Source organism: Littorina saxatilis, linkage group LG12, assembly GCF_037325665.1.
Source record: "Littorina saxatilis isolate snail1 linkage group LG12, US_GU_Lsax_2.0, whole genome shotgun sequence".
Classification (NCBI taxonomy): Eukaryota; Metazoa; Mollusca; class Gastropoda; order Littorinimorpha; family Littorinidae; genus Littorina; species Littorina saxatilis.
The window spans coordinates 80,908,521-80,935,679 of NC_090256.1; the positions used below are offsets into that span (position 1 = coordinate 80,908,521).

At 41.0% G+C, this 27,159-nt stretch overlaps 2 protein-coding genes across 2 annotated transcripts; one reads left to right on the forward strand and one right to left on the reverse strand.

The window, feature by feature from the left end:
- The first annotated feature begins 5,396 nt into the window (after nt 1-5,396).
- Nucleotides 5,397-7,970, forward strand: LOC138982906 (uncharacterized). Its single transcript, XM_070356302.1, has 5 exons — nt 5,397-5,506; nt 5,827-6,000; nt 6,134-6,224; nt 6,494-6,642; nt 7,193-7,970. The coding sequence occupies exons 1-5, from the start codon at nt 5,412-5,414 to the stop codon at nt 7,197-7,199; spliced, it is 516 nt and encodes a 171-aa protein (XP_070212403.1). The 5' UTR covers nt 5,397-5,411; the 3' UTR covers nt 7,200-7,970.
- A 210-nt stretch (nt 7,971-8,180) lies between these two features.
- Nucleotides 8,181-16,519, reverse strand: LOC138982905 (uncharacterized). Its single transcript, XM_070356301.1, has 19 exons — nt 16,005-16,519; nt 15,740-15,811; nt 15,466-15,594; nt 15,284-15,355; nt 15,012-15,140; nt 14,751-14,807; nt 14,461-14,505; nt 14,125-14,160; nt 13,744-13,866; nt 13,229-13,532; nt 12,716-12,922; nt 12,063-12,138; nt 11,645-11,668; nt 11,139-11,363; nt 10,698-10,768; nt 10,460-10,564; nt 10,098-10,309; nt 9,565-9,729; nt 8,181-9,362 (listed from the first exon to the last, which is right to left on the reverse strand). Exons 1-19 carry the CDS (start codon nt 16,325-16,327, stop codon nt 9,113-9,115), a joined length of 2,625 nt encoding a protein of 874 aa, XP_070212402.1. The 5' UTR covers nt 16,328-16,519; the 3' UTR covers nt 8,181-9,112.
- Between the last annotated feature and the right edge of the window lie 10,640 nt (nt 16,520-27,159).

The following is a 27,159-nucleotide window of genomic DNA, read 5'->3' on the forward strand; positions in this document are numbered from 1 at the left end:
ATTTCAGCTGGGGCAAAGAACATAATTGACTTACTAGTCAAATTCGAAAGTATTCAGTGTTCTTGCACCCTGCGATATTTTAGACTCCTTCCTTTGCTGAATTAATCTGGCAAATTAACATAGATGTAAGTTACATCACTGAATCCAGCAAAACATTTACATTGTGCACAGAAGGCAGCCACACTGTAGAGTTTCGGAATGTGTTCTCGTAGACGGAAGTTTTTGTCCCATGTAAACACAAAACCATTAACAAAAAGATGTTACAAATGGGCAGATCATTGGTGATTTACACGATAACTTACACACGAAGGACTTTACATTTAAAGGCCCACTCCGCCTCCCGTAATCCATCAGTTTCTGATCACAGACACAGCCAAGCTTTTACATGCAGTACAAACACACTTTCGTTTGAAAACTTACCGCCAGAGAACACCCTAGCATTTTTCAAAGAAATTATTTTCGCGCGGACATACAGGTCCGTTTAGGAAAACTCGTTATGGCGCTATATATATACAGGTGTATAATTATACATCTCTACCACCCGGCCACTGATGAGACACATTAGTGTCGAAACACGTGTCTGGTCATGGTAATAAAACAATGGTCCTCCTCTGGACAGATTTCTCTGTTGATACGCTCTCCCCTTCGGGTGTTAGCTTCTCTTTGAAATCTCGGTCCCGTCCGAGGAGGGTCTGATTTTTCCAATAGGGCAATAATTGTGTGAAGGGACACTCTTCTCCCTCTCTCTCTCTTGCTCTGCTAAGAGATTTTAGCAATTTTATCTCAGAAGAAAGTCTCTGCTGACTTTCAATTGTTTCTTTTACAACTTCTGATTTGTATCTCTCTATATATATATATATATATACTAGATGAATACCCGCTTTGCCGGGTAGCCGGCTTCGCCGGGAAGAAGTAGAGCCGAATACCCGGGTGAGTGGCGCACCGTACGCGATTGACGCCACACGAAGGAAGGGAGATAAACGCGCAAAACACTGGAGAAGATAAGGAGCGTTGTGGACGGTGACCTTCTAAAAATAGTAACGGGAATATGGATTGAGCGTTGTGGACAGTGACCTTCTAAAAATAGTAACGGGAATATGGATTGACGCCACACGAAGGAAGGGAGATAAACGCAAAACACTGGAGAAGATAAGGAAGAGTTACTGGAAATGGATGAACAGAAAAACCAAAATCGGTTCAGCGCTGCGCGCTGAGAGCACGTGTTGAAAATTTTCATCGACCAGATTGTGTCCGGGGTGTACGTCAATATGCCCACCAAATTTGAAGCAGATCCATCGAGAACTTTGGCCGTGCATCGCGAACACACACACACACACACACACACACACACACACACACACACACACACACACACACACACACACACACAGACAGACAGACACAAGTCGTATATATATATAGATATATAGACCTAACTTTCAAAATCTAGAGAATAAATGGACAGCTTGTGAGGCAAACATTCTGAAAACACGAAAGAATTTGTTATCATCAAAACAAAGTCAGTACAACTCGATGTTTTGAAAGTGTGAAAGTAGGGAGCCCGGATGTAGGTCAAGCGAGGTGGTTGATTGAGTTAACGGGTGCGTGTAAGATGCAGCTCTTTTCATTTGATGAGGGGATAGTAAGGCATGCAACTTCCCTCTTTTTGCGATGCTAGCCGACAGAGATTTCGAACATTTGATACTGTTTGTTGCTGTGCGTGGTATAGTTTGAGTATTGCGCGCATGAAAAACGTACTACCGCGACAGGGCCACTATCACATCACATGAGCAGCTGAATCTTACCATTGCCCCCGCAGACGGTGTTTCTGAAAATCGCTTGTTTCTTTGAAGTCAACCGCCACTCGGTTTGTGTCACCATCAATCCTTTGTTGTAGTTTAGATTAAGAGGTACACAATAGCCTGTAGTGAATGAATATGCTTTTCTTCCTACTACAGTATTTGGACCTAGAGTCGCTCTCAAAACCGCAACGACTCACTGGGTCATGTCTGAATAAAGTGGCTCGCACGGGACCCTAATGGCTCGGGGGTTGAATAAACCACGAAAACTAGTCTGTGGTTTACGCGTGATAAATAGCCATTCAAGTGAGCAGCTGTGAGTTTCATGTATTGTTGTTGAATGCTATTGTGACTGTGTTCCATCCTAAGGGTTAGTATTGCTGTTTTAGTGAAAAGATGCCATCTTCTATATAAAGTTGCTGTCGATTTAATCTTCGCACTCGTATGTATTGCGACGGTTTGCCTTCCCGCCTGTATTATAATGCATTTCACGGCCTTCTTTCTCATTTATCAAAAGTGCGTCATGTCGAATTTTACATGAGACACTGACGGCCCAGTTTCTTCTTCTTCTTCTGCGTTCGTGGGCTGAAACTCCCCCGTAAACTCGTGTTTTTGCACGGGTGGGTTTTTACGTGTATGACCGTTTTTAACCCCGGCATTTAGGCAGCCATACGCCGCTTTTGGAGGAACTGACGGCCCAGTTAAAATTGCTGCCGTAAATTATCCCTACATCTGCAAAACGGAAAAAGCCTACAAATTTCACCAGTCCTGTGGAGTGTTAGCTCTGTCAACTTGTTTAAAACGCTGCTTTGATAAAAATGCTGCAGAGAAAGGGCGCGAATTGCGATGATATATTACAGCACTGCAAACACATTGTTTTATCAGTCGCACAAGCTCCGGTGTCACGATTTCATCTTTCGCCTGTGTACATATTTCGCCCTCGACATATAGCCTACTCAAGACTGAAATGTTGTTTCCTGGTAAAATTAAGAAGTGAAATTATTTATGGACGAAAAGCATGTCAGTTTCTTGCATGTGAAGAAAATTGGTGGTAAAATTTAATAGATTTCACCCCCAAAATCGAATTCTTCGAAAATGTGTACTGAGTGGTTACGTCCCTTGAGTAAGAAGGAAAACATTTTAGGATGAATCAAATTTCTAAGTTAAATAAAACAAATTGGTTGGACAAATTTGGCCCCATGAATGTAAGGTACACAAGGTCGCTCATCAGTACTAACGAAGGGTGTTTTTTTGTTCAGTGTAGAGTTTATACTAGATCAACGAGGCCGAGAAGCGAAATATCAACACGGCGAAAGATGAAAACGTCACACCGGCACTTCAAGGGTGGCGTTGAACGGCAAATATTGGAGGGTTGACTTCAGTCCTGCTACTGCATGACCGGCAGACGACTGTCTCGTTTTGTGTTAAATATGCCTTCCTTCCTCTCTCCCCGTGTACGCCATCTTGTAGATCTCTGTTGAGGCTTTCACAGGATATACCAGCATCAAGTTCTTCGTCTGGTACACATGGCTTGAATCTACAGCTTGGACACCTTTTGGGCACATTAGGACTCTCTGTCTCTGTCTCTCTCTGTCTCTCTCTCTCCCTCTGTCTCTCTCTGTTTGTCTCTGACTGTTTCTGTCTGTCTCTCTGTCTCGCTGTCTGTCTGTCTGTATGCATGTATGCATGTATGTATGTATGTGTATCTCTCTCTCTCTCTCTCTCTCTCTCTCTCTCTCTCTCTCTCTCTCTCTCTCTCTCTCTTGATTTGATTTGATTTGATCTCTCTCTCTCAGAACTGCTCCTTTCTCTCTCTCTCTCTCTCTCTCTCTCTCTCTCTCTCTCTCTCTCTCTCTCTCTCTCTCTCTCTCTCTGAGAACCTCTCTCTCGCTCTCTCTCTCTCTCTCTCTCTCTCTCTCTCTCTCTCTCTCTCTCTCTCTCTCTCTCTCTCTCTCTCTCTCTCGCTCTCTCTCTCTCTGTTCTCGCTTGTATTATGTGTCACCAGTCTTGTTATGGGCCGGAGGCCTAACAAATAAAATTTCCGACTTCTCTCTGTTCTCTCTGTTTGAGCTCAATAACTGATACCTTCCAACATTAAAGTAACACATGTGGCTGTAGCTCAATAATTAATTCATTTTGGTCACTTGTACAAATAATCTCATAAACGTCCTTTAAAGTTGATAGAAGGAGGATTGGCTACAGTATTCGAACACAGAAAAAAATTGTTGGTACGATATTTTCGAGAAAAAGAATTCGTAGGCCTAAACATTATTCAACAAGGCCTTTGGCGTAATCGTCACCGGAAGTCAAGGGAACTCCCTACTTCCGCCACTACTGCCGCTATCAATTGACAAGTACAACATCACTATGTCGTCGCCATCGGTAAGTTTCAAAGGCCGTGCAATAACTTTTCGCCCCTAACTTAAGTCTATTTAGATTTGGGATCCAAAAGTGTTCTACATTATCAAGAAGAAGAAGAACTGGAAGCAATCTGTCGACATGAGAGTGACAGAGTGAGAGTCATTCATGTCACTACCGCAAAAACCGCCCCACTCGCATTTTCTGAGTTTGACGGTAAGAGTAAGCATACTCGTAGATCTTGATAATTATAAAGGGTAACAGCCTTCATGAACTTTGGAGCATAGGCTGTATGCCTCTTAGCTTCTTTTTGCTTTCGATGGGTTGCTTCTAGATCTGTCGTAATCCCTGTAGCACTACATCAATCATTCAATGTACTTGTGGACTTTTGCTCAGAACATGTAAACAGCATAAAGTACTCGGTTGGTTTTTAATTTTCTATTATTCCTTGGTCATCACTTGTTTGATGGATGATGCCCTCCTTCCCTCTTTGCTCCCTCTAGAATCATGTGCAAAGAATGTGACAGAAGAAGACTTTGACTGTCTAGCAGTCCTAACCTAAGTATTTCTCTCATAACCCCACCCATACCCCCAGGTGTGTTCTCATATACATTAGTTTGATGAGAAAATTTGCTAGTAAAAACTGGTTTGGCACTCACAGATGACAAAAAGAGTGGAGAGCTTACCAGATGTATTTCTACATGCTGAAGATACAACTAATTTATTATTGTTGATTTCAGACAAGCCGGAGTGATCATGAAACAGACTCACCTGCACCCCACAGAGGGAGAGGAAGGAGGAGAGGAAGGGGAGGGGGAAGAGGAGGTGGTCAGCCTCAAGAACAAGATCAGGTGTGTTTTCATGTCCATTACTTTGAGAACATTTGCTATTTTGGCTCTAATAGATGAGACTGAAGAGCTTACAATTAATTATATGAAAATTAGTTCTACATGCTGAAGATACAACTATTTTATTATTGTTGATTTCAGACAAGCCGGAGTGATCATGAAACAGACTCGCCTGCACCCCACAGAGGGAGAGGAAGGAGGAGAGGAAGGGGAGGGGGAAGAGGAGGTGGTCAGCCTCAAGAACAAGATCAGGTGTGTTTTCATGTCCATTAGTTTGAGAACATTTGCTATTTTGGCTCTAATAGATGAGACTGAAGAGCTTACAATTAATTATATGAAAATTAGTTCTACATGCTGAAGATACAACTATTTTATTATTGTTGATTTCAGACAAGCCGGAGTGATCATGAAACAGACTCGCCTGCACCCCACAGAGGGAGAGGGAGGAGGAGAGGAAGGGGAGGGGGAAGAGGAGGTGGTCAGCCTCAAGAACAAGATCAGGTGTGTTTTCATGTGTACATTACAGTGAAATCTGTGGTATCCATACTGGTCTTATCCAAATACCCTGTGATATACAACTGGGGAATTACCCAAATACGTATTACTTAGTCTGAATCTGACCTGTGGTATCCAACTACCTGTGGTATCCAACTCTTTTTGTCTGGGCCCCTTCGTTGTTGGATACCACAGGTTTCGCTATAGTTTGAGGAGAAAATGTGCTAGTTTGGCACACATAGATGAGAGAATTGGAGAAGTTACCATTAGATGTAAATTAGTTCTTCATGTTGAAGACACAAATGTTTTATTAATGCTGTTTTCAGACATGTTCCACAAGTAACGAAAGAGGAGGAGACAGGGGGAGAGGAAGGAGGAGAGGAGGACGAGGGGCGACAGCACAGCAGCGGGGCTCTTCAAGTGGCAGGGGGAGAGGTGGTCGAGGGAGGTGGGATGTGGCCGGCATCCCCACTGCGCAGCAGCACAGGAATAACTTGCAGGTGTGTTTTTAATTAATTTGACATTATTATGAGGAGATATGAATAGCAAAGTCTTTCGCATGTATACACAGATAATGATAACAGCACACATGTTTCATTTTAAAACATGTTTGTTGTCTTTACATTATTACAGACTCAGATCCAACAGCTGGATATTGCACAACTGCGACAACTGGCCCTCGACCTGGCTGTTGCACAACCAGGTCTTGTTTTTGACATGCTTGGTAAGTAACTTCTGCTTTATGGTGTTCTGATATAAGTTTGCTCTTGTCATTATTGTGGTATTTTGTGTGAGCTCTCTATGTAGTATTTTGTTTCTGCATTCTGCTGAAAGTATTTTTTCAATGGTTTTGTTGTTGTTGTATACAAAAAACAAAACAAAAAAAATATATTTACATCCATGGTGCATTATTGATTTTTTTTACTTTGACATTGGTAATCATAAAATATGTATCATAAATTAAGAAATAAAAATGCTTTCTGTTGAAAACAGCCGATCAGTCGTCTGTGCCAACACCTGCACCATCACCAGACCATGCAGCCTGGCCGGACTGGTGTGTGTGCCGACATTGTCGGCACATGCCCACACCTGCAGAACGGATCTGCTGCCAGCGCCGCACTCAGTGCATATCAAGAATGCCTGTACGTATGCCCATTTTTTATATAAAAAAGTATTTATTAAAAAAATATTTACATGAAAAAAAAGATAAACACAGTCATGGTCAGATTGTGTACTTGTGCAGGGTAATATAGTTGTATGTAATGATATACAGTGGAACCTGCTAGTACTCATACTATAGTGGACTCTATTATTGTGATTTTCCACTTATAATGAAGAGGGTTTTTTTCCCCCTTGGGTTCTCTCTGTTAGACAAAAATCTAAACTGTAATAGCAAATTTCTTTTAGTGAACGACTTTCCTCTTCCCTTGAAGTTCACATTGGTATGTAGTCCTTGGAGTCCAATTATTATTATTTATTTATTTTTGTATTTCTTATTTTTGTATTTGAAAAAAAATGAAATTTGGATATTTACAACGCGCTTTATCTTTGCTGTGTAGGAAACTAAAAGCGCGGCAAAGGTCGCACTTTACCAGGCGCCCCACTCAAGGCCCAACAGGGATTCGAACCCGGGTCAATGTGATGTGTTGTTACTTTGATGATTACAATTATTATTTCTTTTTTCTTTTGCAGGAGATGAACATCATTTTACATCCGTTCGTGCTACACCTGAGCAGGAGGCAGCGGGTGGACATTTTGGTGTTTGCGGAAGAGGGAGGCGAAGCCGCCTCCAATCGCCATGCTGCCTATCGCCAGTTTGTTTTCTGGCAGCATGGTCGTTTGGGGGCTGGTAACAGGAGGGCTATCCCTTCATGTTGTGTGTGGGCCATTCGGGATACTTACCCCAGTCCCAACAATGTTTATACAGGATACATTCCAGCGCGCTTGCAGTAGATGGGGTAATTGCTCTTGAATACCGACACACAACATGGAGGGATATTTTTCGTCTGTCTCTTCCTCAAGCACCAAAATGTCCTGAGGACTTGGACATGTTTGACTTTTAGTTTTCAAATTTTTAATTGCCTCTCTGTATGGTTGTAACAGCTGTTTGATTGTTTCCATGGGTTTTTGCACACATTACTTTTTGAGTGCAAGAAAAATATTACAGAAACATTTTGTCTTGAAAATGAGAATGTTATTTTGGTTGACTAGAAAATTATGTTAAAATGGTTTCTTCAGCTGAGCTGTTTGTTTTGTACAAGTTTGTGTTCATTTACTTTGTATGTACTAGTATGACTCCACAAGTTAATTTTAATAAATGTATATTTGACCAACAACAAAACAAGTTCATGTGCCAGCAGTGACACAATGTCATATCATGTAAATTATGCTGTCAGATTTTGAAATTGTGTAATTCTGAATACAGAATCTGAATCACTTCCACTTTTTGTAATGGGTTCAGAAAAAGAAACATGATGTTATTGTTTTTAAATTTATATCACACAACAAACACACAATAGTCTTTAGTCATTTTCAAAGTGGTGTACATCCCTTTATCTGCAGACAACAAACAGTTTCTGTCTTTGTTTTTTGTTTTTTTCTTTTCTTTCAGCAGACATACTGTTGCACAATTACCACACCACAACGCACTCATAAAAACAAATGAACAGACAGACAAATATCAAGTATCGTTACCACCATTATTCTCATATTGTTTCCAGGTAAACATGTACAAAAGCCAACTAAACAGATATGCTAAGTCACGCTTGCAGCCACACATAATAAGAATATACTAACACATGTTGTACAAACCCTCAGTCTCTCTCGCACACACATTAGTATCATGAATAAACAATTATTGTACACAAGCAATATTTTCAACTAAACAAGAAAAGAAAAAAAAAACATGATCACCATGTCACAACCACTCCCTCAGTCCCTGCATTGAGAGGTGGGTTGTCGCTGACATTCCTTTAATTATAATGGGAGGTACATTTTCAGCCGAACATTCCAACATGCTCAATTATAATATGTGTTGCAATGTGAGTTTCTTGTGCCTGCAGCCATTCTATGCCGCCTGAATCTAGCCTGTGAAGCAAAATGTAGTCTAAGGCAATTGATATCAATTTGAAGTGAAAATCATACAACACAGTCTCAACTAAAATGATACAGCTTTGGAAACTATTGATAAATGCTTTTCTTGCAAATTTAGTCTGCCAATGTATAATCACAAAGTTATTACTATTTTTCAAAGTTATTATTAAAATCATTATTCGCCAATGTATACAAGAGCCTCCCATCTATATTGGTGAAATAGCGCAATTTAGGGTCCATGATAAGGCAGCAGATTAAATTAAAAAACTAAACACAGCCATGCCATAGAACTATGCGGGTCTATGCATTTTTACTGGTTACCCACACATACAAACATTGCTGTCTTGAAAAGGGCCTTTCAAAAGTCCACTGGTGTCATATTGTTGTACCTCTCCACATGTCAAAAACAACTGTAACAGAACCGCAGACAAAAAGGGAGGTAATAATTATCCCACTTGACACTCTTTCCTTATGTTCTGCCTCCTTTTGGGCTACTACCAGCTCAACTGCTACCGTCATTCAGGTAAAACGAGATTTTTTCTGTGCAACAAGTTCACTAGTTGGAGGTGGGGAGGTTGCTGCCAGGTGTGTTGACAGTCTCCTTGGGTCCTCTTGTGCCAGAGGTTTTTTCCTGTGCAGTGGCAACGGGTCTTGTAGTCTCATCTCCATGATTCGCAGCTTCAGGGCTGGAATGTGGTGGTAGGTCTTTGGGACCTTCACAGGGAATACCGACCAGCGGCCGGTTTTCTTATTGAAGCATCTGTGATACCTATCAACATAGAACAAGAACAATTATGACTAAAATGCTTGACACTAACCCTTGTAATGGCCTTGAATGTCATAATATAACTAAACATGCCAAGGACATGATCATACATCTAGAACTTGAAGCCTGAATTTACATGTTTGGCCTGTGAAAAAAACAAACAACAAAAACATTGCATTGAGTGTGTTTCAATACATGTACTTACTTCTTTCTGCCATCCTTTGAAGTCGCCAAGGGTCGACCAGCATGAGTGTTGTGGTCCATGGCTGCCAACAGAATCCTGGCTTCATAAACCGGAGGTGTGTACGCAAACCTTTTGCCCGCATACATCAACAAATGTTGGTGAAACACCTCCAGGGGGCATGTGCTCCTGTATGTAAAAAGAAAGTATTATATATAATGGTAGAAGTGAACACGCTTATCATTAAATATTTTACAGTGATGTTCTGCTGATACTGTAGCGATAGGTTTTCTTGTTTATTTACCTCACTGTATGATATAAATCAACCCTGTTACAGCGAAATTCTTATATTCACTATAACAGAGTTCCACTGTATAATGTTGGCCAGCACACATCAGTATGAGCACTACAACTCCTGATTTTTACATCGAGTATTAGTAATTACAAAACCACACAAACAAGTTCATACTTGTTGCACCCACATAATCTCCTTTCATGCACACTGTAAACAGTTCCCTGATTTCTCCCTCAATAGTGAGTAATAATAATCTTCTAACCTGTTTGTGATGACCAACTCTGCTTTCTGGATCAGAGTCTGGTCTAAGACCACAGAGGCGAGCTGTTTCACTAGGGCACGGTCTTCCTGAGGATCAAGCCAGGCCCTCCCATCCTCCCTTTCCCCGCCCAGGTCTTCATGGTCGCAGCACCAGGCACCAGCATCCCAAGAATGTATGTTGCAAACATGTTGCAAAACTCCTCGCCACATACCCTGGAATGGAACAGACACATTCAGAAAACTATACATGCCTGATTTTTTTCAAACTATTGAAATTAGTGCATAATTGTGATTGACGTGCTATTATTATTTGTAAATGAAACCGTACAAATAACCAAACAAGACAATGACCAAACAGGTTACCATGAACTTTGTCTTGGTGTCAGCCTTCTGGCAGCAGAACCAAAAGTGGTTCACTATCGAAGGGATCCACTTTTGCAGCTTGCGACCTTTACTGCCTGCAGCAATCTAAGAAGAAAATGCAAATGTAAAATGTAAAGATACACACACAAACAAACCAAAGAAAACATGAGAAAACCAATAAAGCATTCACAATATTTCAAAATTGTATCAAACTATAACACAATTACAACATACGTACCTTGGCTAGCTTCTTGCCAATATTTTTGGCAACATGCCACACATCAAGGGAATGTTTTTTTCCGATCGCCTCTTTTTGACAAAACAAAGAACAAAATATATTCATTTGCAATATCAAATATTTGGTGCATACATTTTTAAAATGTTTGCTAAAATGACCAGCCCAAATTAAATGAAAAGGGCTTAGCAATGCACACATAATACAATGAACAACAGCTGCTAAAGAGACAATAATGGTGACACACTCTAAACTGTATCCCCAAAGTGGGCAAGAGGTATATTATCTTGAAATTAAGCATTCTAACTCACTGCACTGTCCATCCAGATGGGACTGATGTATGTATAGATAATAAATGTTGCATAATAAATTACCGCTAACATATAATTGACTGTTAATCACACACACACACACAAAGGGGGGAAAAGAGGAAACAGAACATACTCATATCTGCAGCTATTCCCACATGGGCATCAGTGACGACCTCATCAACAGTGGTGTCCACCCGTTCACCTTCAAGCACTACCTCATCCAGTGCCCTCTTAAATCCAACCCTTTCCATGTTCGTGGATTTTCGCTGTGTTTCCCGTTTGTCCACACACTGGACAGAGAGAATCTTTGTGGTCTCAGCCTCCATAAGAGTGTAGCTGCAGTACTGTGCGCAATGACCTATTTGAAAATTCAATGCACCATTAAAAAGTAACCATTTATGATGAAACCTGCAAACAATATTCTCTGACCGGACATCAAAATTGCAAGGCTTTTCTAAGCTCAGTTGTTTGTTAACATGGTTACGAGAACACAGGCAAGCCAATTACTCAAGCGCCTAGACTATATCATTCTACATGATGGTAAATAGCACATTCTAATATTCCAATGACTATGTAAAATTGGGGACATGGTATATATTGGGTCATTGAATAATGCAGGTCTGCAATAATCGTACTGACCTGGTGAATCATTGCGTCCATCTCCTGCACACACACACACACAAAAATGGAATGACATAACAAAATAAATGTTCAATAAAAAGTGCTCTGCCGTCACTTGACAACAGGAAGTCAATTTCAGTGGGTTACATGAAAATGTAACTTTTTCTTTCAGTCTATTTCTCAAAAGCAAGCACGCCTTGATACAATGTCCAAAATTGAATATTATGTCCTGCATCACATCATGTTTTGCTTTTGAGAAATAAAATAGAAAATATAAAGTTGATTTTAGACATTCATTTCAATATTATTGTGGGGTTGGGGGGGTGGGGGGTGGGGTTGGGTTAAGTCTACAGCATTGGATACATTATATTTCTGAAATGGCACAACAGTGACAAAGGGGTCAAACATAAATCACAAAAGAACAACAAACACTCACCCAGAACAACCAAATTTTGCTCTGCCAATGAGTCGAAGATGGCTCGTTGGTGGTCCTTCCATGTGTCCTTCACAGCCTTTATGATAAATGGAAAACAAAGTTATATATCTATATTCTTGTGAGTTGGGACAGTCACTGAGGGACACACAAAGCAAGAATTTTGCCTCACAGACTAGACTATGTCAACTGTTCTAGACAACAACAAAAAATGCCATACTTGTTACAAAACATCTGAATACATAACGAGAATGGGTTGCTTTTAGTTTCTAAACATCATTTGTAACTAGGGTGGCCGGTTGGTTCTGTGGTGAACACGATTCCCCAGGGATACAGCAACCCGGGTTCAAATCCCCGTTGGGCCGTGAGTAGGGCGCCTGTATAGTGCAACCTTTGCCGCGCTTTGAGTTTGCTAGAGATAAAGATAGAGATCAATAATAATAATAATAATAATAATGGACATTTATATAGCGCGTTTCTAGACAATCTACTCATAGCGCTTTACAATATTTAAACAGGTAAAAACAAACATGCATAGATATTAACACAAACTGGCAGGCAAACATAAACAACACAACTATCAATATCCAAATTCCATTTTCTTTCCATTTTATACACACACATTATAAATTATTTTTTAACTGTTTTTTAATTACCTGCACCACATAATGTTTCTGGACAGCCTGGTGGAAGGTAGCACCAGGAAAGGGCAGGTTCAGCACCTTCGCCCACAACGCCAGCTTGGCATAATTATTTCCACTTAGGAGGATACATGTGCTGACTAGAAAATCACCACAGTGAATTTTGTTGGGCAGGGTGGGCTGGGCACACCATGTGTGGCTCACATGGCCTTTCACACATTCCTGAAATTCACAGATCAGATTTGAAAAAAACAAAAATGCAAATGACTTTATAAAAATTCAATGTGTCACTGTCAGTAGGATTACTAGGAACATATACATGTACAAACATAATGAGTTGATGAAGCCTAAGTGCATTCTGAAATCTGAACCATCATGCCACATTTAGTGCTGTTAGACTTAGTAGTGTCCAAGATAAATTCAACATTTTAGTTTTTAACGAATGAACGGCCAGACGGACAGATGAACCAGGTGAGTACATAGACTGACTTTTGCTTCGCATGTGAGTAAAAAATAAAATGTTCTCACCCATCTGAGGTACAGTGCTGAGCCTGTGAAGCCCTCCTTCACGGCAGGAACATGCTCACACCCAGCAGTGGAGCATTTCCTGATGCTCACAGCAGCCAGTGCCTTTAGTTGGTGGACAAATGCTAGGCACAGTGTGCTGTTGCAAATGTCCTGGCACTGGTCTGCTGTGGCTATCCTGGTGATGCCTGGTCCTAACTCCACCTCCTCCGCAGTGTCAGCATCACCTGTCTCTTCGTCCTCCTGCTGGCCGTACGCCACCTCCTCAAAGGCCACCTCGTCTGCCTCCTTGGCATACTTTTCATCCCTGACACATAGGAATAAATAAAAAATAATAATAACATTCAGTGTGCAATACAGTCTGATGTAGATTAGACTTCCCTAGAAGAATGAAACCATTTTAATCATTTTACAACATAAATGTATAAATTCATGTATACATTACATACAAATGAAATAGATTAGAATTTGTTTTATTCTTACAAAAGCAACACATTAATAAGAAATGCAAAACATACACATCCATGGTGAGAAAAAAACTGGCGTCTTGAGATTCCAGCTCGATATCATCGACATCAAAGTCGCTGTCATCACCATCTAAATCACCATCACAGGTTAAATCACTGAATTCAACAGTGATGCTGCACAAGAGAGACATTGAAAACAAAGTTAGCATCACTCAAAATAATAATGTAAGTTGTCAACTGACAAACAAGAAAAAATGTGCCTGCAGTGCCAATCTATAATACTACTACATGTATCTCCGAAAACATAAAAAATCATCAAATGACCTTTATTATCAGAATATTCTCATTGTTTGTGTGTGTGTCTTGTTTTTCATCATTATTATTTTCACATGGTTCTTTACAAATTAGCTTTTTTAATAATACTACACTTACTTGAGAGGGTTGACAAAGGAGCGGTCAATGTTCTGCCTGTAAACATAAAAATGGTAATTATAATGTATTAAAACATGCAAACAAGAACTAGATGTACTGGGTAAATCAAAACACCCCTCAACAGTATCCAGTTTCTGTTGACATTACATTTCATTATCTTGAAAAAACAAGAAGTAATAATTGGTATAACTAAACCAGCAACCAACTCAACAATCAACAATAGTAGACACTAATGACTGCCGTCATTGTAAACTGAGGTAACCGGCTGGTGTTGATCTCTGGCCGACAGTTTGCCAACTCAACTCAAATGCAGATAACAAACAATGACAAGCTTACCGTTTTGACCTCATCCCTTTCCCTTCTTTGGCAGGCTGATCAGTCCTATAATTGAAAAAAAAAGTTATTTATAAATATGATTTGACTATTTAACACACCTTGAATCAATCGATAATGTGAACCCACTGGCACTTGTGGAGACGATTTAAAGTTTAGCATTTAGAACTTTGTAAATAGATAGCGGTTTTTGATTTAAACAAGACAGTTATTTGTGCAAGGGAGACAATATACAACCGGTGTAACCAGCCAACCAAAATCAACACTGCACCATGTTCAGTAAATGCACTCACTTTTCAATCTCAAGTTCTGGCTCCTCCTCGAATGGCTCCACACCTGATAAAGGTGTACTGAAAAATGTCAAACAATCAACTCTGACCATCACCTGATTAAAATGTGTTTAAATGCATGAAACTAGCAAACTGACAAACTGAACAAAATCTGAAACCAATCTTCCCAACATTTCTTTTTTAAGTTTTTGTGAACCCCATTTACTGTCAATAAACGGTCTATGAGTATGAGTATCAATTTACAAAGTACATATATATATTTACCACGGCTTGGACGAACTAGGGACAGAGGAGAGGTCGGGGGTGGTGCTGACTTTCGCTTGCTGCAGGAGCTGCCCTGGGGTGGAAGTTTTCTGCGGAGGCTGTTTAGCAAAGTCTGGTCTCTGCACAGCTCTGTTGAATAAGAACAAAAACAAAATCCATGCACTTTGAAATAAATTCGGTTCCTACATTCACTACACCCAGCTGAGCAAATTGGTAAATGTATCAGAGCTCTGTGTAAAGCTGACTTTCACAATGTATCAATTGACACTGACCTGCTTTCAATATCCCAAGTAGAACATCCTGGTTGAGGGTCAGTCAATGCGGCCTCTTGAATCTGTTGATAGCTAAAAGTAAAACATAAAAATAAGTCAGAAGTCAATACAGCGCTAATTGACTGAAAAAAAAAATGAAACGAATGTTCATCTATAATTATCAGTTTACAAAATACATTTACCACGGCTTGGACGAACTAGGGACAGAGGAGAGGTCGGGGGTGGTGCTGACTTTTGCTTGCTGCAGGAGCTGCCCTGGGGTGGAAGTTTTCTGCGGAGGCTGTTTAGCAAAGTCTGGTCTCTGCACAGCTCTGTTGAATAAGAACAAAAACAAAATCCATGCACTTTGAAATAAATTCGGTTCCTACATTCACTACACCCAGCTGAGCAAATTGGTAAATGTACATCAGAGCTCTGTGTGAAGCTGACTTTCACAATGTATCAATTGACACTGACCTGCTTTCAATATCCCAAGTAGAACATCCTGGTTGAGGGTCAGTCAATGCGGCCTCTTGAGTTCGTTCGTACCTAAAACAGAAAAAGAAGTACAGTAGTCAAGAAAGCACTGATTGACTGGAAACAACACTTTGGTTTTGAAACGAATGTTCGTCACACTGTCACTGTAAATTATTATTTGAAAACATGGTACTCAAAGAGAAAACAAAACAAGCAAATGACAAGAACAAAGGAGGAATTTGAATTGAATTTAAACGATACTTACGCGTCCATGAGGATTCTAGAAAGTTCCGTGTCTGCTTTTGATCTGTTGTGAGGTTTCAACAAATGAGGTGTCTTGGCAAACACCTGTCCTCGGAGGGCCCCCCATCGTTCGAATTGGCTGGTCAAACAAACTTTCAATTTCTCCCTCAGCTTTTTCTTTTTTTTCTTGGCCGAAGCCGTGCTTGCAACTCTGGCAACAGGCACAGCAGGTGGTGTAGGAGGCAAACATACTTTTGGAGGCATAGATCGAAGACGATCTTTCACATCTTGAGAAGCCATCTTTGTTTGTAGGGGAAATCCGTTTCCGGTAAATGTTCTAAACATAGAATCGCCTCGCTATACACTGTCACGTGACTGTTCTAAAAATATCACGGCGAAGGGTATGGGTTTATTTCGAAACTATCTTCAATTATTGATTTCTGACAAACTACAAAGATTTGAATAGCCCCAGTTGGTAGAACACCTAATTTTTATACGCTGCAACAGCTGAAAAAGCCTTAAACCTATGGGTTGAGCTCAATGGGAGTCTTTAATCTGTAAAATCAGTAGCAAAAAATCAGCAGCAAAAACATCTGCACGGGTAGTAGACAGGCCATTATTTTGTATTTGTCTAGCACCTGGAATGCTCTTTTTCCATGTCATTTTTGTTACATTTAGTCAAGTTATGACTAAATGTTTTAACATCGAGGGGGGAATCGAGACGAGGGTCGTGGTGTATGTGTGTGTGTATGTGTGTGTGTGTGTGTGTGTGTGTGCGTGTAGAGCGATTCAGACCAAACTACTGGACTGATCTTTATGAAATTTGACATGAAAGTTCCTGGGTATGATATCCCCATACTTTTTTTTCATTTTTTTGATAAATGTCTTTGATGACGTCATATCCGGCTTTTCGTGAAAGTTGAGGCGGCACTGTCACGCCCTCATTTTTCAACCAAATTGGTTGAAATTTTGGTCAAGTATTGTTCGACGAAGCCCGGACTTCGGTATTGCATTTCAGCGTGGTGGCTTAAAAATTAATTAATGACTTTGGTCATTAAAAATCTGAAAATTGTAAACAAAATATTTCTTTTATAAAACGATCCAAATTTACGTTCATCTTATTCTCCATCATTTGCTGATTCCAAAAACATATAAATATGTTATATTTGGATTAAAAACAAGCTCTGAAAATTAAATATATAAAAATTATTTTCAAAATTAAATTGTCGAAATCAATTTAAAAACACTTTCATCTTATTCCTTGTTGGTTCCTGATTCCAAAAACATATAGATATGATATGTTTGGATTAAAAACACGCTCAGAAAGTTAAAACGAAGAGAGGTACAGAAAAGCGTGCTATCCTTCTTAGCGCAACTACTACCCCGCTCTTCTTGTCAATTTCACTGCCTTTGCCATGAGCGGTGGACTGACGATGCTACGAGTATACGGTCTTGCTGCGTTGCATTGCGTTCCGTTTCATTCTGTGAGTTCGACAGCTACTTGACTAAATGTTGTATTTTCGCCTTACGCGACTTGTTAATATATAAAAAGCCTGAACGTGCCTGTGGTAGCTAACATGATCGTTAACACAGGAATAAAGGTACCTTTAAAAGACTTCTGAATCGGAAGCGTACTGGATGACTTTCTTGTTGAGTCTGTCAACCCCTTTTCTTTTCGAGTAACTGATGACCCAGTTTTTCAAAGTTCAAACGACGGAGGACAAGGGAACTTTCAACTGACTGCACTGATGCCATATTTCTCGATGGCACACCACGCGCGGGGTGGGGTGTATGGAGAGAAAGACGTGGTGTGTCTGTGTGTGAGAGAGAGAGAGAGAGAGAGAGAGACAGAGAGAGAGAGAGAGACAGACAGACAGAGAGAGAGAGAGTGTGTGTGTGTGTGTGTGTGTGTGTGTGTGTGTGTGTGTGTGTCGCTAAGATTGAATGAATTATAATAATAATAACGGGTATTTATATAGCGCCTGATCCGAAGTTCAAAGCGCGTATGCCGTGTGAGATGGAATTTTTTACACAATATATCACTATTGCTATTTTTTGTTAGAAACTGTGTTGTTATGTAGTGGATGCACTCTCTCTCTCTCTCTCTCTCTCTCTCTCTCTCTCTCTCTCTCTCTCTCTCTCTCTCTCTCTCTCTCTCTCTCTCTCTCTCTCTCTCTCTCTCTCTCTCTCCCTCTCTCTCTCTCTCTCTCTCTCTCTGCAGGGTCGGACTACCGGGGGGGTTATGGGGGTTGCGCAACCCCCCCCCCCTAGCCTAAACATGTACCTCACTTATTTAAACTTACACTTGAAATGTTTCAAAACGGTAAACATGGAATACAGTTAACACCTGACGTGATGCAGATTCTCATATTGCTGTTTGCCGACGATGTACTCTTGATATCCTATAGCGCAGCCGGGTTACAGAAACAGATTGATGTGTTAAAACAGTTTACGGATAAGTTTTCCATGACGGTCAACCTGGATAAGACAAAGGTAATCGTTTTTAGAAAAGGAGGATTTTTGGCAGCAAATGAAGCCTGGAAGTACGGAAACGAGGACATAGAGGTGGTGAACAGTTACAAGTACTTGGGGCTAAATTTCACCACAAAATTGTCATTGACGCTAATGGTCAGCGATCTGGCCTCAAAGGCAAAGATAAGGACTGGCCAAATCCTAAGATGTTTGTGGAGGCTAGGCAACATACCTAGAAGCGTATTTTTTAAAATATATGACGCACAGGTCCTCCCGATCTTAATGTATGGATCTGAGCTGTGGGGATTCCAAAGGTTTGAAGCTCTTGAGAAAGCCCATTTGTTTGCATGCAAGAAGTTTTTGTGTGTGGGACGACAAACACCAAACAAGATGGTATATGGTGACTTAGGCCGCTATCCACTTTATGTCACTTCGTCGGTTCGCTGTATTAAGTATTGGCTGAGAGTGTTACATTTGCCAAGCGAAAGACTCCCAAGGAAAGCATATGACATGATGAAACATTTACAGGGTTATGGCAAGAAAACATGGTCTCATTATTTGAAAGAAATGTTATGCATGTACGGCTTTGGAGATGTCTGGCTGCAACAAGGTGTAGGCGATCTGAATCGATTTATAGCAGTATTCAGACAACGATTGTTTGATTGCTTCCAGCAAGACTGGCACGACAGCATCATGAACTCGGAGCGATTTGAATTTTATTTGCTCTTTAAACAAGAAATTCGCGCTGAAGTGTATATAGACCATATTCAGCTCCGCTGTTTTCGAGATGCATACATACAATTTCGATTTGGTATTTCACCCATAAACACTCACAAATGTCGCTATCGAACTGACGTTGTACCGGGCCTTTTGATTTGCCCTGTATGCAGAGAGGACGTGGAAGACGAGAAACATGTATTGTTTGTATGCAAAGGATATTGTGATTATAGACTTGATGTCAAAATACTAAGAGAAAAAAACCAGAGTGAAGATGCGAACAGTATTAGACGTGTTATGTCTGTAGATAAAGGAGATTCAGTGGTGCATGTGGCCAGATTCTTATATCGTGTTTTTCAAAAAAGAAAAAGTTTTTTGGACTAGTTACCCAATGTGGAACAGGTGAACGAGACGGCGATGTGTTATACATAGTTTGTGCCGTTGAATGTTAGAGCAAGTTTGATTGCAAATAATGTATGCTGGTGTAGTACACCTGTGTTGATGTTGTACCTATTCAAATTGTTGATTTATGCGCTGGAAATGTTTGTAGGTTAGAAAGAGAGAGAAAGAGAGAGAGAGAGAGTCTGTGCCGTGGAACGATAGAACATGATTGAAAGCCGATAATGTATGTTAGCACTGTAAACTTGTTTGTCGTTGCACCTATCCATATTGTTAATTCATGCGCTGGATATGTCTATGTTTAAGAGAAAGAGAGTGAGAGAGAGAGAGAGTGAGAGCGTGCGTGCGTTCGTGTGAGTATATATGTTAGAGAGAAAGAGATAAAACCGGGTGATTGTCCATAAATACAAACACACGGCATGTATTACTGACCCCCCCCCCCCCCCCTCCCCGTTGAAATGAACCTTGTGTGTTTAATCAATAAAATGTCTTACGTCTTACGTCTTACGTCCCTCTCTCTCTCTCTCTCTCTCTCTCTCTCTCTCTCTCTCTCTCTGCAGGGTCGGACTACCGGGGGGGTTATGGGGGTTGCGCAACCCCCCCCCCCCCCTAGCCTAAACATGTACCTCACTTATTTAAAACATTTTTTATTATTGTTTATTTTATGCCGTTTCATGCAAGGAGCGACCATTTTCCTATCTCAGAATATGACCTACCCATCAGCTTCAGGGGGCTTTGCCCCCTGACCCCCACAAGCGGCTCTGCCCCTTGACCCCGCCAGGGGAACATCCCCCTGGACCACCACTGGCAACCCCCCCCCCCCCCCCCTCTAGCCTAGTCCGGCTCTGCTCTGGATGGATGGATGGATGGATGGAAGGATGACAGAGAGACATGAGTGTAGTGTGACAGAGACTGGATTTTGTGTTGATGCATTACTGTCCTTTTTCAAACGTTGTGCTGTTGTAAATGCCTGTTTTCACTGTCGTCATGTCGACTGTCATTACGATGATGATGATTATTATTATGATTAATATTATTATGATTATTATTGATGAAGCATGTAATTTTGAAACTTTGTACACCCCGAATTGAAATGGGCCCAAGGCCTAGTCAATAAACCATCCAGACTCCAGACTCCAGACTCTCTCTCTCTCTCTCTCTCTCTCTCTCTCTCTCTCTCTCTCTCTCTCTCTCTCTCTCTCAAATCTTTTTTTTTTAACCGGACTATGTCCCAAAAGGTAGAGCCACTACAGTGACATGAACGCTCTTCGACGTGTCTTTCAGAAAAGTACGTGACACGTGCACATGTGCACATCCGTGAAAACTGTCTTCAGGATGTTCGGTTCCGACAAGTGCTCGTCCCATAAAACAGGTGCTGATGATAATTGAAGCAATTTAGATGCTTCTTCTTCTTCTTCAGCGTTCCAGAATTGTCTGGTTACGTGTGAGCTCGTTTTGCCCATTTGGGTTCCCCACACTATACTCTGAGACCATAGTCAGCTTCACTCCGCTTTCGTTGAGTAGGCATGCTGGGTATTTTCGTGTTTCCATAACCCACCGAACTCTGACATGGATTACAGGATCTTTTCCGTGCGCACTTGGTCTTGTGCTTGCGTGTACACACGCAGGGGGTTAAGTCACTATAGCAGGTCTGCACATAAGTTAACCTGGGAGATCGGAAAAATCTCCACTCTTAACCCACCAGGCAGCAGCGACCGGGATTCGAACTCACGACCTCCCGATTAAGAGGCCGACGTCTTACCACCACGCCACTGCGCCCGTCAATTTGGATGCAATACCGGACTCTTCCAACTGAACAGTACCGGACATTTTGCCGGACAGGGAAGAGGGAGTCTAGTCGAGGGCCCTGGCGATACGGTAGAGAAGGGGTCATTAGAAACAGTTGAAACATAATTGCTATTGTTTGTCCGGGGCATTATGATCTGTACCTCTCTTCGTTTTAACTTTCTGAGCGTGTTTTTAATCCAAACATATCATATCTATATGTTTTTGGAATCAGGAACCGACAAGGAATAAGATGAAATTGTTTTTAAATCGTTTTCGGAAATAGGCGAAATTATTACATTTAGTCAAGCTGTGGAACTCACAGAATGAAACTGAACGCACTGCATTTTTTCACAATGACCGTAGTCCGCCGCTTGTGCAAAACGGAGTGAAACTGACGAGCCTGTTCAGCGCGGTAGTGGTTTCGCTGTGCTGCATAGCACGCTTTTCTGACCTCTCTTCGTTTTAACTTTCTGAGCGTGTTTTTAATCCAAACATATCATATCTATATGTTTTTGGAATCAGGAACCGACAGGAATAAGATGAAATAGTTTTTAAATCGATTTCGGAAATTTAATTTTGATCATAATTTTTATATTTTTAATTTTCAGAGATTGTTTTTAATCCAAATATAACATATTTATATGTTTTTGGAATCAAGAAATGATGTAGAATAAGATGAACGTAAATTTGGATCGTTTTATATAAAAAAAATTGTATTACAATTTTCAGATTTTTAATGACCAAAGTCATTATTAATTTTTAAGCCACCAAGCTGAAATGCAATACCGAAGTCCGGCCTTCGTCAAAGATTGCTTTACAAAAATGTCAATCAATTTGACTGTAAAATGAGGGTGTGACAGTGCCGCCTCAACTTTTACAAAAAGCCGGATATGACGTCATCAAAAGTATTTATCAAAAACATGAGAAAAAAACGTCCGAGGCTATCATTCCCAGGAACTCTCATGTCAAATTTCATAAAGATCGGTCCAGTAGTTTGGTCTGAATCGCTCTACACACACACACGCACAGACAGACAGACAGACACACACACACACACACACACACACACAAACACACACACACACACACACACACACACACACACAAACACACACACACACACACACACACACATACACCACGACCCTCGTCTCGATTCCCCCTCTATGTTAAAACATTTAGTCAAAACTTGACTAAATGTAACAAGTCGCGTAAGGCGAAAATACAATATTTAGTCAAGTAGCTGTCGAACTCACAGAATGAAACTGAACGCAATGCCATTTTTCAGCAAGACCGTATACTCGTAGCATCGTCAGTCCACCGCTCATGGCAAAGGCAGTGAAATTGACAAGAAGAGCGGGGTAGTAGTTGCGCTAAGAAGGATAGCACGCTTTTCTGTACCTCTCTTTGTTTTAACTTTCTGAGCGTGTTTTTAATCCAAACATATCATATCTATATGTTTTTGGAATCAGGAACCGACAAGGAATAAGATGAAAGTGTTTTTAAATTGATTTGGACAATTTAATTTTGATAATAATTTTTATATATTTAATTTTCAGAGCTTGTTTTTAATCCGAATATAACATATTTATATGTTTTTGGAATCAGCAAATGATGGAGAATAAGATAAACGTAAATTTGGATCGTTTTATAAATTTTTATTTTTTTTTTACAATTTTCAGATTTTTAATGACCAAAGTCATTAATTAATTTTTAAGCCACCAGGCTGAAATGCAATACCGAAGTCCGGGCTTCGTCGAAGATTACTTGACCAAAATTTCAACCAATTTGGTTGAAAAATGAGGGCGTGACAGTGCCGCCTCAACTTTCACGAAAAGCCGGATATGACGTCATCAAAGACATTTATCAAAAAAATGAAAAAAACGTTCGGGGATTTCATACCCAGGAACTCTCATGTCAAATTTCATAAAGATGGGTCCAGTAGTTTAGTCTGAATCGCTCTACACACACACACAGACGCACACACACACACACACACACACACACACGCACACACACACGCACATACACCACGACCCTCGTTTCGATTCCCCCTCGATGTTAAAATATTTAGTCAAAACTTGACTAAATATAAAAAGGAGGGAGTCTTAAAATGGGGGTCAGTTCAAAGAGATTATGAACAGAACATCTGGTAAAACAGGGTGGGAGTCTTAAATTGCAGAATCTTAAAAAGAAGGTTCCACTGTGTGGAGAAAATACGTGACATTTATCGTACTACTAGAGGAATACCCGGCTTCGCCGGGGTGAATCGCGAGACAGAGACAGACAGCGTGGCGGTTCACCACAATCACCTTTGAAGGCGAAGTCCTGTCAAACGGGATTGAGAATTTTCGAGCTTATTTCTTAGCCCTATATTATCTGTTGTGGCTTCTCAAATGCCAGAACATACAGACAGACAAAAGCCGCTAGACCCCATCACAAACAGAACTCTATAATCCACAGGTGTTGCTTACACACACACACACAAACACACACACACACACACAGAGAAGCCGTATATATATATGTCAGTATATCTATAAATATATAGAGATAGGTGACAGTGTATTTTTCGCGTGGCTATAAATTGATTCGACCTTTTCACTTTGACAGTAAGAACAACTTACGGGTGTAAGGGAAGCGTTCTGGACAGCGCAGTGACATTCTAAAAATAGTAACGTAGAAACGGGAATATGGATTGAAGCCACACGAAGGAAGGGAGATAAACGGGGTGAATCGCGAGACAGAGACAGACAGCGTGGCGGTTCACCACAATCACCTTTGAAGGCGAAGTCCTGTCAAACGGGATTGAGAATTTTAGAGCTTATTTCTTATCCCTATAATATCTGTTGTGGCTTCTCAAATGCCAGAACATACAGACAGACAAAAGCCGCTAGACCCCATCACAAACAGAACTCTATAATCCACAGGTGTTGCTTACACACACACACAAACACACACACACACACACACACACAGAGAAGCCGTATATATATATGTATATCTATATCTATAAATATATAGAGATAGGTGACAGTGTATTTTTCGCGTGGCTATAAATTGATTCGACCTTTTCACTTTGACAGTAAGAACAACTTACGGGTGCAAGGGAAGCGTTCTGGACAGCGCAGTGACATTCTAAAAATAGTAACGTAGAAACGGGGATATGGATTGAAGCCACACGAAGGAAGGGAGATAAACGCAAAACACTGGAGAAGATAAGGAAGAGTTACTGGGAATGGTGAAATGAACAGAAAAACCAAAATCGGTTCAGCGCTGCGCGCTGAGAGCACGTGTTGAAATATCTCATCGATGATATTGTGTCCGGGGTGTAGCTGAATACGGTGTCCAAATTTGAAAAAGATCCACCGAGAACTTTGGCGTTGTGATGTGGTCTAGCGGCTTTGGTGTGTCGGTATGGGGGCCCGGGTAGCTGAGGTGGAACCAAAATCGGTTCAGCGCTGCGCGCTGAGAGCACGTGTTGAAATATCGACCAGGTTGTGTCCTGTCCCGGGTGTACCTGAATATGCCCACCAAATTTGAAGCAGATCCATCGAGAACTTTGGCCGTGCATCGCGCACACACACACACACACACACACAGAGACAGACAGACAGACAGACAGACACAAGTCGTATATATATATAGATGTGAATTTTGCGATAAGCAAATTGACACGTGTCTTATCAGTATACCATAACGTCCTAGTCCTCTTTTTCATGTGTACGTATTAGCTGACCTGCTTTGCGAGAGGAAACTAATCATGGCGAAATAAAACACATCTATGGGTTGACGTCACAATATCATTGTCAGCACGAATAAAGAAAGAAAACAGCCATAGGCTATATAATATGGCTCCCTATTTATGCGTTAATCTACAATAAAACTAAAAGCACTGATTTTAGTGCAGGGTTTCTCAGGTGGTGACAATTCAAGGATCTAAACAACTAAGTCATTCTGAATCAGCTTTGCAGAATTTGAACGAAGACTATATCGAAATTCACAATTAAAGGCGTGTAACCGTACTCCATCGTTAATAATTTCTCCCTTTAAAACAAAATCGCCCGGATGGGTCTTTTGTTTTTTGGCACGTGGCACGGTCGATTTGTGATAACAGTGTTTATTTGGAAACTTGCATTGAGAGTCAGCGAAGCACAAAGTGGCAATAGATTAAACGGGTGACTGGTGATTATGCAGAGAAAGACATCTAGACCATCAAGCTACTGGTTCTAATCACTGCCCTCTCTTCAGTGTGAGATCGTTAACTGTGGCACTGTCGCCACAAAACCAGTCAGCTTTAGTAGGCCACCACCAGTTATTACCCCGTTTCAACTGGTTCTCCTCTTCATGCAACGGTTGTCTTCTATAGGGTGCTGTTTAGATTTGCTAACGGCGCCCGGATGCGTTGTACAATAAGAGTTTTTCCAGCAGTTATCACCGGATTTGCACGACCTTTTGATTCGTTACAATGCCACGGCGGAAGTTCTCTTTAAAGGAAATACACGACATTCGTTTTTGGCCCGGTTTTAGTCCATATTTGACTGAATATATTCCGGCACACTGTGGGTCGAGAGGTAAATGTTTGTGTGTGTGTGTGTGTGTGTGTGTGTGTGGGAGTGTGTGTGTGTGTTTGTATGTGTGGGAGTGTATGGGTGTGTTTGTATGTGTGGGAGTGTGTGTGTGTGTGTGTGTGTTTGTATGTGTGGGAGTGTACGTGTGTGTGTGTGGGAGTGTGTGTGTGTGTGTGTTTGTATGTGTGGGAGTGTGTGTGTGGGAGTGTGTGTGTGTGTTTGTATGTGTGGGAGTGTGTGTGTGTGTGTTTGTATGTGTGTGTGTGTGTGTGTGTGTGTGTGTGTGTGTGTGTGTGTGTGTGTGTGTGTGTTCCTGCCTTCAAGTCAATATGTCTGCCAAGGACAAATTCAATCCCATTGTCCGGCCTAAGTCAAAGATGGCTTGACGAAAATTGTAATCAACTTTGTTGAAAAAAGAGATTGCCACAGTGCCGCCTCAACTGTCACTAAAAACTATGATGTCATCAAAGACATTTATCGAAAACATGGGGGGGGGGGGGAGGTCTCGGAATATCAAGTTTCATGAAGATCTGTCCACTTGTTTTCTGGGAATCGCTCCAGAACACACACACACACACACACACACACACACACACACACACACCACACACACACATACACCACATACACACACACAGACACACATACACACACACACACATACACACACACACATACACACACCACACACACCACACACCACACACACACACACACACACACCACACACACACACACACCACACATACACCACACACACACAAACACACACACATACACACACACACACACACACACACACACACACACACACACACACGCTTGACTTAAATGTCAAAAGACTAAAATTTCCTTCGTACAAAGTACATAGGCCTATAATATTACATCCTGTTGCCTGGCGAATGCCAACTTCTGTCCTGGAACGCCGAAGAAGAAGAAGAAGCCAACTTCTGTACCGAGTGATGGCTTGCTGTTACAATATCCATGCGGTGGTTTCATATAACCGGTCAATATACCGAAACGTTTCGGTTACCGCGAACACTGGCATAAATATGACACATTTGTTAAGTACGTATATATTGAAGCTAGTTTTCCTGTTCCAGGTTCTTGTTTGTCCGTGTCATTTTAGTTTAGATTCTTGTTCATTTTATTTTTAGGGAGTGGGACCGTGGACACTCTGGAAAGTAGAGAGATGTGTCCAAAATACTGTTGACAGTGTTCGCAGTAGCC

Coding starts and splice junctions, on each gene's coding strand:
- LOC138982906 (XM_070356302.1), top strand. CDS start 5,412: ATGAAACAGACTCGCCTGCACCCCACAGAGGGAGAGGGAGGAGGAGAG. Junction 5,507..5,826: donor AGCCTCAAGAACAAGATCAG/GTGTGTTTTCAT, acceptor TGCTGTTTTCAG/ACATGTTCCACAAGTAACGA. Junction 6,225..6,493: donor TCTTGTTTTTGACATGCTTG/GTAAGTAACTTC, acceptor TGTTGAAAACAG/CCGATCAGTCGTCTGTGCCA.
- LOC138982905 (XM_070356301.1), bottom strand. CDS start 16,327: ATGTTTAGAACATTTACCGGAAACGGATTTCCCCTACAAACAAAGATG. Junction 15,356..15,465: donor CCTAGTTCGTCCAAGCCGTG/GTAAATGTATTT, acceptor TTTTACTTTTAG/CTATCAACAGATTCAAGAGG. Junction 10,310..10,459: donor ACACCAAGACAAAGTTCATG/GTAACCTGTTTG, acceptor GTTCCATTCCAG/GGTATGTGGCGAGGAGTTTT.